The sequence below is a fragment of the Melanostigma gelatinosum genome (assembly GCF_949748355.1).
Source record: "Melanostigma gelatinosum genome assembly, chromosome: 15".
Classification (NCBI taxonomy): domain Eukaryota; kingdom Metazoa; phylum Chordata; class Actinopteri; order Perciformes; family Zoarcidae; genus Melanostigma; species Melanostigma gelatinosum.
The window spans coordinates 755,001-772,500 of record NC_136648.1 but is presented as its reverse complement, the minus strand read 5'-3'; the positions used below and the strand labels follow the sequence as shown (position 1 = coordinate 772,500).

The following is a 17,500-nucleotide window of genomic DNA, read 5'->3' as shown; positions in this document are numbered from 1 at the left end:
AGCAGAAGAGACAGAAGAGAAGACAGAAGGAGGCAGCAGAAGAAGGAGACAGAAGAAGAAGAAGAAGAGACAGCAGCAGAAGAAGAAGAGACAGCAGAAGAAGGAGACAGAAGAAGAAGAAGAAGAGACAGCAGAAGAAGGAGACAGAAGAAGAAGAAGAGACAGCAGAAGAAGAGACAGAAGAGAAGACAGAAGGAGACAGAAGAAGAAGAAGAGACAGAAGAAGAAGAGACAGCAGAAGAAGAGACAGAAGAGAAGACAGAAGGAGACAGCAGAAGAAGGAGACAGAAGAAGAAGAAGAAGAGACAGCAGCAGAAGAAGAAGAGACAGCAGAAGAAGGAGACAGAAGAAGAAGAAGAGACAGCAGAAGAAGAGACAGAAGAGAAGACAGAAGGAGGCAGCAGAAGAAGGAGACAGAAGAAGAAGAAGAAGAGACAGCAGAAGAAGGAGACAGAAGAAGAAGAAGAGACAGCAGAAGAAGGAGACAGAAGAAGAAGAAGAGACAGCAGAAGAAGAGACAGAAGAGAAGACAGAAGGAGACAGAAGAAGAAGAAGAAGAGACAGAAGAAGAAGAGACAGCAGCAGAAGAAGAGAAACTCATAAACGTGAGATAAACGGTGTTGTCCTGATTAAACGGTGCTCCTCTCAGCTTCATAGCGGTTCTCTGTAGAACCTCACAGAACCGGTGATACTAAATAATCACCGTCGGATGCTTCTTAAATGCGACTTTAGATTCTGGGAATGTTTTGGCGTTTCATAGAATAGTTTCATCTCATCTCAAGATGAATAGATAATGATAATACTGTGTATGAATGTCATCACGTGTGTGCTTCCTGGTTTCTGGTCCAGACCTGTTGTGGTCCGGTCCCACTTGGCTGTATTTATACTCGGCGCTGCTTTTCTCCTTCTGGAAGAACTGGTTCAGACGAGCCTTGGCGTTCTCCAGCGTCCAGTTACCGTGAAGACTAGCATTCAGGTCCACCTCCTCCGACTCCAGAGTCTGGAGATACAAGACGGAGGAGAAGAATATTCTAAATATGTTATGAGATTCACTCTCAGCCGGGATGAAAGAACCAGACCTATCGTACCGCCTGTGCTTCCTGTTCGTCTCTCTTGGCATAGTACTCCTTCAGGTTGGCTCCTCGGTCCCACTGAGCCCCTCCTCCTCCTCCTGCTCCTCCTCCTGCTCCTCCCCAACCAGAGTTTCCTCCTCCCGAGTAGCCGAGTCCAGTCACTCCTGGTACCGGCCTGCTGCAGCCGCCCTCTTCTTCTAACAACAACACAATATTGTAGACGTTCTTCATGTCTCCTGACCAACCGGTGAACAGGAAGTGACCATAACTGGACTGAGGAGGAGTGACGTAGAGACGCCGTATACGTCTCTGGTACAGACCTGTCAATCACAGTAGCCCCGCCCTAAAGCATCCCCTGCTTTATGGTCTGTGTGACTCTAAATGGAGCATAATGTACTAAATGAACATCATGCTGTGTTGAAGAAGACTTGAAACTAGAGATTGAGACATAAACTCATGTTTACAATGTTTACTGAGGGAATAAATCAAGAGAGAAGTAGAGTCATTTTCTATAGACTTCTATACAACCAGAGGAGTCGCCCCCTGGTGGCCACTAGAGAGAATGCAGCTTCAACACGTGAAGCTTTGACTTCACTTTAAAGAACCTTTTAAAGTTACATGATGATGCCTTCAGGCTCTGCTCAGTGAACATGAGTACTGGCTGAAGGTTCATTTTAACGTTATCATGATGCGTTCATGTCATCTGTAAAATGTAGTTTTGGTGATGAACTCAAATAAATCCAGTAGTTTGAAGGAGATGTTTTCACATTAATATAAAATAGATATTAGAGATGATTTATGAGAGAGATGCTCGAACCTTTTTCGGTTTTCAATACGAGGTGAGGAGGCAGAGGACCGCTGGAGGGGAGGCTTCCAAAGCCCGCGTCTCCTCCTCCTCCTCCTCCTCCTCCTCCACCATCATCAGGTTGGTCTCCACCTGGAGCGCTCACCTGTTGAAACAAGACTTCATCCGTTTACACTCACAGCCTCTGAATGCAGCATGAAGACTCAGATGTCTGACACTAAACCCTTAAAACTCAGACGTCTAACAATATAAAAAGCATGAAGTCAGATCTCATGCCGTGTGTTCTGACCCCCATAGCCGGGACCTCCGCCGCGCTCATTTCCCCGAGTCGGACCAGGTAGTTGACGAAGTCTCTGGCGGCGTTGGTCTGAGCGTCCTTCTTGTTGGTGGAGTTCCCCATCCCGATGTAGTTGTAGCTGTCGACACGGACCTGAGGAGAGGTCGGAGGTTACAAACTAACCCGGAGGTAGAAGAAGTAACAAGTGTTTCAGGAACTCACCTCACACAAGAACTTCTGCCTGTTCTTGTTCCCTGCAGCTCGGATGTCGTAGCCAGGAGTCAGCTTCTTCTTCCCACACCACGCATACAGGAAGTTCTTGATGTCGGCCATGTTGGCCTGAGGGGGGGGGGAAGGACGATGTGTTGGACCTGCTGACAAACTATTTTAAAGAAAAGTGAAGCTGGTTAGATTATAAACGTGATCAGTGATACAAACATAAACATCACCTGGTTCGACTTTATGTTTATGAGACGGGAGTCTTGAAAGACCTCATAAACCGGTTCATCCTCGACCGGTTCATCCTCAACCGGTTCATCCTCAACCGGTTCATCCTCAACCGGTTCATTCTAAACCAGTTCAAACCAGGGCAGGAAAGATCTCTGCAGACCATCACACCCTGGACACAAGCTGTTCACCTCCTCCCCTCTGGAGGGCGCTACAGAGCTCTGTACGCCAAGACCACCAGACACAGGAACAGCTTCTCTCCACTGGCCGTCACGCTCATGAACAATAAATAGGTTATACTGCACCACCTCTGTTTGATATATACATACACACTTCTGTGTGGGATATATTTATACTTATGTTGTATATAGCTGTTAAATGCCCTTGTTTTTCTTATATTTCTCTTGTTTATTGTATATATTTCATATGTGTGTATGTACGATGAGAGTAATGTGTAACCGGAGTCAAATTCCACGTATGTGCACGCATACATGGCCAATAAAGCTGATTCTGATTCATCTCGCACATTTACTGCCACCGACATGAATGTCATAACCAGACTCCTCCTATAAATCAGTATATTATACGTTTCACTAACTCTAGTAAACACACCAGTCTTTAATGTCGTGACTTAATATGTTTGTATGATTAAATAAACGTTCCTATCGGATTCGGGATACAAACAAAGACCGCCCGAGGTTTTTACAGCATTAATGTTAAGATGCTAACGGTTGACTCGGGTTTAAACAGCGTTTCTTACAGCTAGCTTAAGCTAGTGTGAGCATACACACCGATGTAGATTTAATAACATCAACAAGCTAACTGTTAGCTTCATGCTAGCCAGCGCTAAATTATTATTTCTCCCGCCAATTTATTACGATGCATGCTAAAGACGTCATAGGATTGTTTAAACACGTTAACGTACTATAAGTCGCTTTATTACTTACAATCAGCGGAGTTCAGCTAACAGTTTCCTCCAAACACCGGACGCCGTTCGCTCTGTTGTTGAACGCTGGTCGAGCTGGTTCCCTGAGCAGCGCCCCCTCTGGTCTGGAGGTGGACTGCTATTAAACGTGTTGCTCAATGAGTTTGATTTATGATATATTTTAATAACTTACTCCTCACACCTAATTGATTTCTACTGGGGTTTGTAATTCGATCCAAAGGTAGCCTGAGTAAAGATTACTCTAAAAGGCTCAGTACATTTGATGTCTAAGGGAGAAATATGCAAGTAAAAGTTACTTGCATATTTTGGATAAAAACCAATTCTTACGAGTAAGTAAACTTAACTTGAGAATATCTGAGTAAAAATTACTCACAATTTCTGTGTGCAAATTGTTACCGAGCTTTTTTCAAGTAAATGTGACTCATTTGTTTTTTTCAGTGCACTTCTTCCACCACGACCAGAGAGATGAAGTCTCGTGTTAGAGTCAGAAAGTACAACAGATGGAGTACTCGTACTCCGTTGCTCCAGCTAGAGGAGCTGAACAGTGAAGTCAGAGCTGAGAAATGCAGCCGCGTGTGTGTGTGTGTGTGTTCAGGGTGTGGTGTTGACACGGCAACAGGAACGAGCCGTGTGTGTGTGTGTGTGTGTGTGTGTGTGTGTTCAGGGTGTGGTGTTGACACGGCAACAGGAACGAGCCGTGTGTGTGTGTGTGTGTGTGACAGTAATATTAGGCCTGCAGCAGTGTATTTGTGCAGGTCTGCGGTGAGGAAAGTGTGTGTAACCAGGTACTAACAGGGTGTGTGTGATGGATCATAATGAGAGTGAGTGTGTGTGTGTGTGTGTGTGTGTGTGTGTGTGTGTGTGTGTGTGTGTGTGTGTTCAGGGTGTGTCTGGCTCACCTGGAGCCTCAGGAAACATTTACAGATGGAAACAATCTTCAGTGATGAAATGTTGAAACAGCGACGGTCAGAGAACATGAACAGCTGACCGTCTACGTTCACGTTTACATTCACATGGGGAGAGGGGAGAGGAGAGAGAGGAGAGAGGAGAGAGGAGAGAGGGAGGAGAGGAGAGAGGAGAGAGGAGAGAGGGAGGAGAGGAGAGAGGGAGGAGAGGAGAGAGAGGGAGGAGAGAGGGAGGAGAGGAGAGAGGGAGGAGAGAGGGGAGAGAGGAGAGAGGGGAGAGAGGGAGGAGATGGGAGAGAGGAGAGAGGAGAGAGGGAGGAGAGGAGAGAGGGAGGAGAGAGGGGAGAGGAGAGAGGAGAGAGGGGAGAGAGGGTGGAGAGAGGGGAGAGAGGAGAGAGGGGAGAGAGGGAGGAGATGGGAGAGTGGAGAGAGGAGAGAGGGAGGAGAGGGGAGAGGAGAGAGGGAGGAGAGGAGAGAGGGAGGAGATGGGAGAGGAGAGGGGAGGGAGGAGAGGAGAGAGGAGAGGAGAGAGGGAGGAGAGGAGAGAGGGAGGAGAGAGGGGAGAGAGGAGAGATGGGAGAGTAGAGGAGAGCTTTGATTCTGGTTTTAAACTAATCTCACAACTCGTTGAGTGCTTCACGTTGTCTCAGCTCTCCTTCATGCTCACGTGATCACATGAATATCAATTCTAACATTTTCCATCAGCGACACAGAGTCAGTGTTCTCTCTCTTCTGTCTCGTGGAACGTTCTTTGTGTCATAAAAACAAAATGTAAATATGGTGGAAGAGTCCCAGAGACCGTCCAGAACTCTCTCACACACTCTCTCACACAGTGTGTGAGTCAGTGTGTGAGAGAGTGTGTGTGTGTGTGTGTGAGTCTGTGTGTGCGTGTGAGTCAGTGTGTGTGTGAGTCAGTGTGTGTGAGTCAGTGTGTGTGTGTGTGAGTGAGTCAGTGTGTGTGTGTGTGTGTGTGTGAGTCTGTGTGTGTGTGTGAGTCAGTGTGTGTGTGTGTGTGTGTGTGTGTGAGTGAGTCAGTGTGTGTGTGTGTGTGTGTGTGTGAGTCTGTGTGTGAGTCAGTGTGTGTGTGTGAGTCTGTGTGTGTGTGTGTGTGTGTGTGTGTGTGTGTGTGAGTCAGTGTGTGTGTGTGTGTGTGTGTGTGTGTGTGTGAGTGAGTCAGTGTGTGTGTGTGTGTGTGTGTGTGTGTGTGTGTGTGAGTCAGTGTGTGTGTGTGTGTGTGTGTGTGTGTGTGTGAGTCAGTGTGTGTGTGTGTGTGTGTGTGTGTGTGTGTGTGTGTGAGTGAGTCAGTGTGTGTGTGTGTGTGTGTGTGTGTGTGTGTGTGAGTCAGTGTGTGTGTGTGTGTGTGTGTGTGTGTGTGTGTGTGTGTGTGTGTGTGAGTGAGTCAGTGTGTCTCAGTATGTGCGGCGTGTCCAGACCTGCAGCAGAGCAGTTAAAAGCCGTCGCTGAGAGCCGTTGTGTTCAGAGGATCCACACTGAGGATGAGGAGCAGCTGCATTCCACTGGTTCTGCTTCTGGCTGCACTTTGTGCCGTTCGGACCGCCGCCACACACTCCTGTGAGTAGCTCGCCGCTTTACACCCTCTGACCGTATCACAGGTCACTTCCTGTCCTGCTGCTGCTCAACACGAGCTTCACTGAAACGCCTTCTGATGAAGCGCTGTGTTTAACGTCTGAGGCCTCAGTGAGGAGCAGCGCTCGCCTGGAGCTGCTCACACTCGGCTCCAAATGAACTCTTCTTTTACTTTATTTAGCTTTTTAGTTCCTTCCTTTTATGTGTTGTTTGTGTTTTTATGTGTTGTTTGTGTTTTTATGTGTTGTTTGTGTTTTTATGTGTTGTTTATGTGTTTATGTGTTGTTTGTGTTTTTATGTGTTTGTGTTGTTTGTGTTTTTATATGTTGTTTTTATGTGAAGTAATAAGTTAATAAACGATGAACACGAGCTGTTATCACCGACTGAGTCACGCCGTCTCGCCGACTGATGGCGTGAATCACCGGCTGATATCTGAAGGTGAACCTCGGACACCAGAACAAACAGACGCACCTTGAACTCACCGCCGACAAATAAAACACACTTTAACGACACCGACTTGTAAACGGCACGGTAGTTGAAAGAGTTCTTTGTGTTTTACTCCATCAGGCTGAAACAAACTGAAGAAGTATGAAGCTGAAGTGATTGTGTCAGCGCGGAGCTCGGCTAACATTCGAGGATCCTCAAGACTGAGCTGCCGCCGCTCTGCTGCTTGTTAGCTATCCAAGGGATGCTGCGTTAGCATTAGCTCGACTTTGTTTCAATACAACGACCAGTTACAACCAGTATCGACTGGTTATGACCCATATCGACCGGTATCAACCAGTATGGACTGGTTTAGATTGGTATGGACTGGTTTAGATTGGTATGGACTGGTTTAGATTGGTATGGACAGGTTTAGATTGGTATGGACCGGTATGGACTGGTTTAGACCGGTATGGACTGGTTTAGATTGGTATGGACTGGTTTAGATTGGTATGGACTGGTTTAGATTGGTATGGACTGGTTTAGACCGGTATGGACTGGTTTAGATTGGTATGGACTGGTTTAGACCGGTATGGACTGGTTTAGATTGGTATGGACTGGTTTAGATTGGTATGGACTGGTTTAGATTGGTATGGACTGGTTTAGATTGGTATGGACTGGTTTAGACCGGTATGGACTGGTTTAGACCGGTATGGACTGGTTTAGATTGGTATGGACTGGTTTAGATTGGTATGGACCGGTATGGACTGGTTTAGACCGGTATGGACTGGTTTAGATTGGTATGGACAGGTTTAGATTGGTATGGACCGGTATGGACTGGTTTAGACCGGTATGGACTGGTTTAGATTGGTATGGACTGGTTTAGATTGGTATGGACTGGTTTAGATTGGTATGGACTGGTTTAGATTGGTATGGACTGGTTTAGACCGGTATGGACTGGTTTAGATTGGTATGGACTGGTTTAGACCGGTATGGACTGGTTTAGATTGGTATGGACTGGTTTAGATTGGTATGGACTGGTTTAGACCGGTATGGACTGGTTTCGATTGGTATGGACTGGTTTAGACCGGTATGGACTGGTTTAGATTGGTATGGACTGGTTTAGATTGGTATGGACTGGTTTAGATTGGTATGGACTGGTTTAGACCGGTATGGACTGGTTTAGATTGGTATGGACTGGTTTAGACCGGTATGGACTGGTTTAGATTGGTATGGACTGGTTTAGATTGGTATGGACTGGTTTAGACCGGTATGAACTGGTTTAGACCGGTATGAACTGGTATCAACTGGCAGCTCCGAATTTGAGAATAACTTAATTTCGAGTTTATTGTTATTATTCGAGTTATTCAGACTTTGATCTGAAACATGGTTTATTAGAACAAAGATGTTTCCCTCCATCAGTCTCTTTCTTCCTGCCTGTCATTACTTAACTTCACCACTAAGGACTGTTTATGGGCATGAACCTCTGAACCCACAGTGACAAGCAGCAGCCTGTTGAAACTCTATCAGAATTCAAGATGAAGCGTTGTCAGAGAGCTCGTTGTGTTGTTTCCTCACACGAGGCGTTGGCTGGTTTGAGAGGGACTCTGTGGACTCGGAGGATTTGTCTTCAGGGCTTCAGGCTATAGGAGGTGCAGCTCTCTCTGGGATCTAACAAACCACAGGACTCTGTCAACATTTCTAAAACTCACTGAGGTTTTTAGGAAAATAAAAACTCCCCCCCCTCATAAAAAAGAACACATGTTCATTCTTCTTGCGCCACCCTCAGGACAAATGTTACATTTCTACAACAATCTAAACTAATCTTTAAAACAACCTTTAAAACTGAGAAAGTAAGTGAGACTAATGCAAAACAATGACTTAATGAGACTAGATTCTGAAAAAAAGCAGTTGTGAGACTGGTATCAATGATTTCAAATGCTATGGACTGGTTTGAACGAGCTGGTTTCGGCCGGTATGGATAAACGATGGATACCGATGAACGATAAATTATATAAATACATTGATAACTAAACAAAGTTAAATTACCTTTACCTCCCTGTCTCCTCCTGCAGCGACAGTGCGTTGCGACTGTAATGGGAGATCTCGGTACTGCCTCCGGGACGCCTGGGGCCTGCACTGCGTCGACTGCCAGGGAAACACTGTGGGCCGCCACTGCGAGCGCTGCATGGACGGCTTCCACCTGGTGGGGGCGGCGCTGAGCTGCTCACCCTGCCGCTGCAACCCCACAGGTGAGAAACCACAACATGTACCTTTTAAATAAATCACTCACCAAATAAACTAATCCCATTTTATTACTGTTTATTTGCCTCCAGGTTCTGTCAGTGCCACATGTGACAGCAGGGGCCACTGCAGCTGTAAAGAAGGAGTCACAGGCGATAAATGTGACCGCTGCCCAGACGGCCCGATCGGACCAAACGGCTGCTCGCAAAGGTGAAGAAACACGTAAAATGATCTCACATTTACATCAGCGTCTCTTTAATTAATGAACTTCAACTAGCAATCCTTCCAATGCTTTAACTCCAACTGACACTTCAACTCCTTTCAGTACTTTAACTTATTCTGACACTTCAACTCCTTTCAATGCTTTAACTTCAACTGATACTTCAACTCCTTTCAGTACTTTAATTTCAACTGACACTTCAACTCCTTTCAGTACATTCATTTCAACTGACACTTCAAGTCCTTTCTACACTTTAACTTCAACTGACACTTCAACTCCTTTCAGCACTTTAACTTCTTGTGACGCTTCAACGCCTTTCAGTATTTAAAGTCCCTTCTGGTCTAACTTCCTGTCGCTTGTTGTGTTTTTTTTTAGACGTCAGCCCAGAGAGGATTCTGGGAGTCAGATGTGTTTCTGTTACGGTCACAGCAGCAAATGTTCTGCACAATCCGGTTACTCCGTTCACGACATCACCTCCACCTTTGCCGACGGTAACTTTCACAATAAAAGACCTCCCTGTCAATCTCAGGAGTGGATTCTCTGTCATCCTTTCACAATAAAAGCCTCAGAGAACACCGGTTGTAACAGACTCTCTGTGCCTTCAGGTCCGGACGGTTGGAAGGCGGAGACAGCGCAAGGCGTCACCCCCGACAACGTTCACTTCCGCTGGTCACCGAAGCACCACGACCTGGAGGTGATCTCCAAAAACAGCCTGCCCGTTTACCTGTACGCCCCAGGTGAGAACAAGCCCCGCCTCCTTTACGCTCCTTCTGTCATCTGCTTTTCATTTCTTTCATGTATTTTCCCACCGATTTCTGTCTCCTTCTTTCTTGTCCTTGTCTCTTCTCCTTTCTCCTCCGATCACTTCTTTTCATTTCTCCCCTCCTTGCCTCTCCAAATGTATCCTTCTTTCTTTTCCTTTCCTCCTCATCGCCTCCTACTGTGTCTACTTGTCCTTGTTTGCTTTCCTTCTCTCTCCTCCCTTCTCTATCATGTCTCCTTGTCTTTCTTTCCTTTACCTCCTCAAATCTCCTTCTTTCCTCACCTTTCCTCCTTCTCATTTCTCCTCCCCATTCTTTCCCTCTCATCCTCCTTCTAACCTTTTCTGTCTTTCCTCGCCTCCTCTCCTCACTTGCCCAGCCCCTACTTTCCTCTCCTCTCCTCACTGCACCAATCCTTTTGTCTTGTCCTCTTTCCTCTCCTCTCATCTCCTCCCTCCTCACCAGGTGTTTCTCTCCCACAGCTCCTTACCTGGGTAATCAGGTGCTGAGTTACGGTCAGAACTTTTCCTTCTCGCTGCGTCTGGACCGCGGCGTCCGTCACCCGTCCACCAACGACGTGGTTCTGGAAGGCGCCGGCCTCCGAGCGGCGGCCTCGCTGGGCGACCTGCGCTCCATCGTCCCCTGCGGACAGAAGATAAACTACACATTCAGGTCAGAACATGGATAAGCCCCGCCCACCTGCTGCTCCAGGCTGCTGAAATCAAACGCCCCTCGTTCTTCTTCCAACTTAAATGTTTTCTTTTGCCCGAGTGTGAACATTCCTGAAGAACGCTGCTGCTTCTAATCAGAGCACGTAGAAACAAACTGGAGCATGTGCTGGAGGATCAGGTTTATATTGGCTTTAGAAGTAAGATCTCAAATAATCAGAGTCAAAACATTCAAAAATTTAATAAAAAGGAATTTAAATTGTTTACTTTTTAGAGTTCTTTTGCCTGTTTTTACCCATTGGAATTGAAGGGTTCTTTTAGGGAATTTAAATGGGTAAAAATAATCATGACCACAGTGAAACTAATATTTCCCTTTTTTCTCATGTATGATTTACCTTTACAGAGAACAACATAAAAGAGGAGCTTTAATTGTAGTAGATGTGTTCCACATGCTTTTACTGTGAAGGTTTTTGTGAACTTTGCGTTTCCACATTCCTCCTGTGTGATGAACAGACTGGACGAGCAGCCCGGCAGCAGGTGGAGGCCTCAACTCTCCTCCTCACAGTTCCAGATGCTCCTCCAGAACCTCACCGCCATCAAGATCCGGGCAACATTCGGAGAAAATGGTGAGCTTCCTTCTTTCCTTCCCTCTCTTTGACTTACTTCCTTTCCTCATCCACTCTGTGCTTCCTTTGGTTTTTGTTTCAGAGAGCAACTCTTTCTCTCAAATTGATATTCCTTCGGCTGGGTCTTCTGTTCACATCATCAAACAAAAGTACACAGCTTTTCAAAATAAAGCTAAACTTTCAGCTTTCAGCACTTAAACAGCTTTTCAAAATAAAGCTAAACTTTCAGCTTTCAGCACTTTCAACACAGTTCCTCCATAAAAAGACATTTTGACTTGTTTTGTTCGAGATATTTGGAGGACGATCTCGATTGAACTTTTGTGTCTTTTCAGGACGCGGGTATCTCGCCAACGTGTGGCTGGTGACGGCGCGGCGTGCCGACAGCGCCCCGGCACGCTGGGTCCAGACATGCAGCTGCCCGCCGGGTTACGAGGGCGACTTCTGCGAGCGGTGCGCCGCCCGCTTCAGACGCGGGTCCCCCACAGACGACGCCTTCGGCACCTGTGAGCCCTGCAGCTGCAGAGGAGGCAGCTGCGACCCGCAGACGGGCGACTGTTACTCCGCCGACGAGACGCCCGGAGAGCTCAGCTGCTCCAAGGGCTTCTACCGGGACGCCTGGCAGCCTCGCACCTGTGTGAAGTGTCCCTGTCCGGACGGAGCGTCCTGCTCGCTGCCTGCAGGTTCACTGGCGCCCCGGTGTGACCGCTGTCCAACCGGAACCACAGGTTGGTCTCCAGGACTATTATATCTCATCACAGTACCACCACTATGACGTCACGGGAGATTAGAAATCTGTTTGTCATCGCTTCCCCCGTTTGCGCCTCATGTTGTTAAAACATTTACACAGAAACATTTCTAAAACACTTTAAACACTGCTGCCGTGGGTATTGCCCAACTTCTATCTATGTCTTGACATCTAAACTTGAATCAAACGCACCTTGGTGACCCTGAAGTGCAACCAACGAGCTGTAACCACAGACTGTGTAAGAAGTGGACGGAGTCATCGTGACGTCACTCATTGGTTGGTGGACTGCTGTCTTGAAGCCTTGAGTTGGTCGCCATCTTTTTTCTTTGCAACCAGTGAACAGGAAGTGACCATATGTGGACTGAGGAGTGACGTAGAGACGAGGTATACGTCTCTGGTGTCGACCTGTCAATCACAGTAGCCCCGCCCTAAAGCATCCCCTGCTTTATGGTCTGTGTGACTCTAAATGGACCATAATGTACTAAATGAACATCATGCTGTATTGAAGAAGACTTGAAACTAGAGATTGAGACATAAACTCATGTTTACAATGTTTACTGAGGGAATAAATCAAGAGAGAAGTAGAGTCATTTTCTATAGACTTCTATACAACCAGAGGAGTCGCCCCCTGGTGGTCACTAGAGAGAATGCAGCTTTAACACATGAAGCTTTGACTTAATCAGAGGTTGTGGTTGCTCCCACATCCTTCTTGATTATTGTGTTCTTCCTTCTCTGAAGTAAAACTGTATGAACAGTTGCTTGTTTCCCATATGAAACTGAATCGACACAATGTCCCCTCAGGTCCTCGCTGTAACGCCTGTCAGGAGGGTTTTTACCGTGGTCCTCCTCGTGGCGACGTTGTGCCGGAAACCTGCCGGCCCTGCCGGTGTAACGGACACATCGACGTCAGCGTGGCGGGAAGCTGCGACGGCAGCAGCGGCGAATGTCTGAAGTGTACGAACAACACGATGGGTCCGAGCTGCGAGGCCTGTGTGACCGGTTTCTACCACGGACGAGCCGCCGACGCCTGCAAACGTAAGATACTCTCTGGTCCGTTGATTGTAAGAATCCATCTTTTAATGATCGGCAGGCACTGTTTTCCTGCTTATTATTGTAAATTAAAGTTTTATTTGGTTTGTTGGGTAAATATGTGGTTTAAAAAATCACTTTACATTTTGTTTTGACATTTTACAGACGAATATAGTTGTACAGTTGAACTGTTGGATGAAGAAATCTTCAGCTTTTTATTCCAGTTCGGCTTCTTAATTTAAGATGTAAAAGGAAAAGCAGAGAAAATGTTTCGTATTTTCGGTGGAATTTGGCCCGATTGAAATGGTTACACCCGAACATCTTTCACCACTGTTTTAACTCTAACATCATAAAACATTGCATTGTGGGTCACGCGTGTAAACGGTTGTTCCCGCTCTTGTTTTCGTGGACCAGCGTGTGACTGCGACCTTCGGGGCTCTGAGTCCAGACAGTGTGATGAGTCGGGGCGCTGTCGGTGCCGACCCGGCTACGAGGGTCGGGGCTGCCAGAGGTCCGCCTGTCCCGCCTGTTTCAGCCCCATCAACACAAAGGTATGGTGACCACTTCATCCATCCTCTGACTCGCCATCATAGCGCCGTCATCGGGTCAACGTGTTACCTTCGGTTTATGACCAAACGCCTGCAGAACAAAAGACATTCAATGAGCTAACATTAGCATGCTAACAGGCTAAGCTAAGACGGTGAACATGGTAAACACTGTACCTGCTCAACATTAGCACGTTAGCATGCCCATGTCAGCACCAACACTGCCTCTCATTCGCTCACACATCGAGCTGTCTCTCTCAAGGACAAGAGAACATGTGGACAGGGGGAGCCGGGGGATCGAACCCGCAACCCTGTGATTAGTGGACGACCCGAGATTTGGCAACACGGCAACGTCAATCAAAATAACAAACGGGGGTTAAATGAGTTGGTTGAACACTTTGTGTGTTTTCAGATGGAGGCGTACGCCGGCAAACTGAAGGAGCTGGAGACTCTGTTCTCAGGAACGGCCGGGGGTTTGAATCCAGCCGGCAGGGATCAGTTGGAGGCTGCTCTGAGGGCCACGGAGGAGCTGGTGGACGACCTGCAGTACGACACCGAGCTGCTGGCAGGTGAGACGTTGCCTTCACCTCACTGTTAAAGACCGTCTCTTATTTAACGCAGCGATTGACAACGTGACGCCACACGCTCCTGTGTTCCAACAGGTCTGGAGAAGCGCCTGCAGGGCCGCCTCTCGTCCATCAGCAGGAGTCAGCTGGCCGACGGCCGGGTCCTCCAGAGCGTGGGTGACGCGGTGGACGACACCAAACAACAGCAACAGACGTACAAGACGAAGGTGGGGGAGGTTCGGAGTCTAATGGAGCAGATGAAACGCAAACTGGACGAGGCCAAGGCCGACCTCAGATCAGCTGTAAGTCCAACAGGAAGTCAGAAGGTCATATCTGGAGTTTAAAGGAGCATACATGTAACGGCTGCTTTGGTCTCCTCCTTCCTGTCAGAGGATTCCTCGTGGAGACGCTCCGCAGGGTTCAAAGCTCCTCTCCTCTCTGGAGCAGACGGCCACCAGTCTGGCTGATGAGTGAGTCCGTCATGTTCATTTCATGGTGAAATCCACTGATAAACCCATGCAGAGTTTTGACACCACGTCTTCATCACTTCCTCCTGCAGACATCAGACGAAGGCAGACGCTGTGCAGCGAAGTGCCAACGAAGCTCGAAGTGACTCGGAGAAGAGTCTCGCTCTGGTCCGAACCCTCATGAACAAAGAGAACAAAGTCAAAGAGCTGATCGGAGATCTCAAAACCATGTGAGTCTCTTGCTGTCAGTCTGAGCTCCTCCCACTTAAGATTCCTCATTTACTAACATGGGGATTATGGGTAATATGCGACAGTCCTGTTCATTTGTCCTCAGTGTCTGTTTAGTTGTAAAAGAAGTATTTGTCAATGACAAGAAGACAAAAGGTACAAGACTGTAACGGACACGACGCGTCCCAGAGATCACCTCGGTGACCAAACCATGCTGGTGTGATCCGGTCTGAAGAGCAGAGTGAAGGTCGAGGACCTTGTTGGATAATCCTGTCAGTCTAACTCTCCTTAGCCATGGCTGCAGGTTCATGGCTTGTGGTTTGTCAGGACAGAAGGTGAAGCATTCCCAGTGGGTGACCCGTAGATTATCAATCATCGAGGATACCGGGACGAACGTCAATCTGCGTTTGAGACTCTAAACGAATGATGTCCGTGTGTCCAGGTACGACAAGACTTCGGGCGAGGTGAAGGGTTTGGAGAACCAGGCAACCCGGCTGAGCGGCGAGGCCAAAGACGAGAGCAACATGGCGGACGGCATGCTGAAAGACATCGCCAAGCTGGAGCAAAGCATCCCGTCGTCCCTGAAGGTGAGACCGAGATGTGCAGTCCACCTTTAGAAAGCAACGAGTCCTCCCACCCTCAAAGGACACTTTCTGTTCTCCTCCTCGTGCTCAGGGGCAGGTGGATGCCATGGTGTCCAGGTTGGGCGGTGTGAAGAAGGAGGTGGATAAGGACATCTCAGACCTGGAGGTGCTGCAGGACAGCGTGCTGCAAGACAAGGCCGTCACTGGGGAACTGCTAGCAAGGGGCAAGGCCGCCCAGCAGGTACTGAAGGATTATGGGAACCCGGTCTGACGATGTGCTGCTTTCATACAGGTTCTTGTGAAAGGCACTGGATCCAATGAGTCCAAAAGATGAAGTTAGAGGGCCCCGCTATAACTCTACTGTTCAGGGGTCTCGGACCCCGCGAGCACCCTGTGTAGTTCGCACACTGCGGACGTCTACAATGAACACTTCCCTTGTTGAGTTGAGTTGATGTGGGTTTCCTCTCTGCAGGATTTCAACAAGCTGCTGGACAGAGTCAACGTCGCCAAGACCGACACCGAGGACGCTCTGCAACGCATCAACAGCAACACCAAGGAGCTAGAAGACGCCCTGAACACCCTGAGAGGTAGACGGACAGACGGACAGATGGACAGAGAGAGAGACAGAGAGACAGACGGACAGAGAGACAGAGAGACAGAGAGAGAGAGAGAGACAGACGGACAGACGGACAGACGGACAGACGGACAGACGGAGAGACGGACAGAGAGACAGAGAGAGAGACGGACGGACGGACGGACAGAGAGACGGACGGACAGAGAGAGAGACGGACGGACAGACAGAGAGACAGACAGAGAGACAGATGGACGGACAGACAGACAGAGAGACAGAGAGACGGACAGACAGAGAGACAGAGAGACGGACGGACAGAGAGACAGAGAGACGGACAGACAGAGAGACAGAGAGACGGACGGACTCTCTGTGGTTGGCCTGTCGACTGTGGACTGAATGCGACTCCTCGTTCTTTCTTCACAGGGTTCGACCAGCAGATCGACGACGGCAAAGCTCAGGCCGACGCCGCCATCAAGCGCCTCCCCGGCATCAACGCCACCATCCAGCAGGCCGTCGCCAACAACGCGGAGACGGTCTCCGTCCTGGGAGATGTCTCTGAAGGCTACGACAAGGCGCTAGGATCCATCAGCGTGCTGGAGAACCGGGTTAAGAATCTGGAGGTAAAGACCGATCATCAACAGAAATGAGGAATCTGAGAAAGATTCCCGGCGCTGTGAGATGAGCTTCATGTCTTCCAATGGATCTCATCTCAAGGGTTCCCTCGGTCTTCAGTCGTGGAAGCAGTTGTGTGTTGACATGAGAGCTCAGCAGCAACACACGTTCATTCCTGACAGAACAAAACAAACTCAACTTTGTCTGGAACTTCGAAGCAACTCGAGTCGTTTTCTATTCCGAACCCGAACGTCTTTCATTCGAAACTGAATTCATATTTTTGTCATTTATTTCCTTTCCTGAATAGCTTTTTGGAATCTGTCGTCCACCTCATTCGTCCCAGTTCATTCCTTTCCTGCAGGAACTAATACACAGTTCTTCCCCGTTTATGGAAAGTTCTGTCTGAATAGAATCCTGTTCATTGAATACCCTTTATACATAAAATACACACGTTATCTGTGTATCGTTAGGAAGGAAAGAAAGAAGAAAGAAACCATTTTATTGTCATATACATTTTCACGTACATGAAATGTGACGACTGCGTTTGACCATCGCTGTACACCGGGAGCAGGAGAGGGAAAACACGCGTCTGTGCTTTTCATACAAACCCATGATTCCAGTATTGGGACATCCTCTCGGTGCTGACTCGGGTTTTCTTTTCTCTTCAGGATACATTTGGAAATGTTCCGTCTCATGCCGGTCTGTTGGATGAAGCCACCGAGCTGAACGAGGACGCGCAGGATCTGAAGACGCAGGCGTCGGACGCCGCCGGACGACTGGACTTGGAGCTGAACGCCGGCAGGAAGCTGGAGGCCGACGCCGAGGAGGTAAAACAGGCGAACGAAGAATGAAGAGGAGAGACGCAGGACGGGTGGTTTATTACTCACAATGATCCAAACGTCTGTACCTTAGTGCGAGCACTTTACGGCACATTCCACCAAACGATCCAGAAAGTAAACAGGTCGTGTGTTCATGAATCGACATGCTGGGTTCAGAACAACGGCTGATATGAGGTCAGGTACGCTCATTCTGTTGAACAGCGTCCTCTCTGGGAGGTGAACCCGAACCCGACCGTGACCTGAATGTTTTCTACTCATTGTCATCTTCACACCAGAAGGTAACGTGGGTGGAAAAAGTTCAAAATCAGCGGAACCGGAAGGTCCGACAGTTG

At 48.1% G+C, this 17,500-nt stretch overlaps 2 protein-coding genes across 2 annotated transcripts in view; one reads left to right on the top strand and one right to left on the bottom strand.

The window, feature by feature from the left end:
• The window catches only part of dhx9 (DEAH (Asp-Glu-Ala-His) box helicase 9), a gene marked incomplete at its 3' end in the record, with an annotated part of 24,283 nt that extends 20,689 nt beyond the window's left edge, over window positions 1-3,594 (bottom strand). The window contains exons 1-6 of the mRNA XM_079285159.1: window positions 3,550-3,594; window positions 2,378-2,537; window positions 2,168-2,308; window positions 1,891-2,023; window positions 1,089-1,270; window positions 852-1,000 (exon numbers count right to left, since the gene is read on the bottom strand). Of these exons, the coding sequence (XP_079141285.1) occupies window positions 852-1,000; window positions 1,089-1,270; window positions 1,891-2,023; window positions 2,168-2,308; window positions 2,378-2,488 (716 nt within the window). The 5' untranslated portion in view covers window positions 2,489-2,537; window positions 3,550-3,594. The remainder of the gene's footprint in view (window positions 1-851; window positions 1,001-1,088; window positions 1,271-1,890; window positions 2,024-2,167; window positions 2,309-2,377; window positions 2,538-3,549) is intronic.
• A 2,301-nt stretch (window positions 3,595-5,895) lies between these two features.
• The window catches only part of lamc2 (laminin, gamma 2), a 13,113-nt gene continuing 1,508 nt past the window's right edge, over window positions 5,896-17,500 (top strand). Inside the window, exons 1-19 of the mRNA XM_079284788.1 lie at window positions 5,896-6,025; window positions 8,539-8,715; window positions 8,800-8,917; window positions 9,303-9,418; window positions 9,533-9,664; window positions 10,171-10,360; window positions 10,870-10,982; window positions 11,315-11,707; window positions 12,529-12,762; window positions 13,171-13,307; window positions 13,714-13,870; window positions 13,964-14,169; window positions 14,258-14,337; window positions 14,427-14,564; window positions 15,005-15,149; window positions 15,238-15,387; window positions 15,619-15,733; window positions 16,141-16,337; window positions 16,998-17,156. Of these exons, the coding sequence (XP_079140914.1) occupies window positions 5,950-6,025; window positions 8,539-8,715; window positions 8,800-8,917; window positions 9,303-9,418; window positions 9,533-9,664; window positions 10,171-10,360; window positions 10,870-10,982; window positions 11,315-11,707; window positions 12,529-12,762; window positions 13,171-13,307; window positions 13,714-13,870; window positions 13,964-14,169; window positions 14,258-14,337; window positions 14,427-14,564; window positions 15,005-15,149; window positions 15,238-15,387; window positions 15,619-15,733; window positions 16,141-16,337; window positions 16,998-17,156 (3,033 nt within the window). The 5' untranslated portion in view covers window positions 5,896-5,949. The remainder of the gene's footprint in view (window positions 6,026-8,538; window positions 8,716-8,799; window positions 8,918-9,302; window positions 9,419-9,532; window positions 9,665-10,170; window positions 10,361-10,869; window positions 10,983-11,314; window positions 11,708-12,528; window positions 12,763-13,170; window positions 13,308-13,713; window positions 13,871-13,963; window positions 14,170-14,257; window positions 14,338-14,426; window positions 14,565-15,004; window positions 15,150-15,237; window positions 15,388-15,618; window positions 15,734-16,140; window positions 16,338-16,997; window positions 17,157-17,500) is intronic.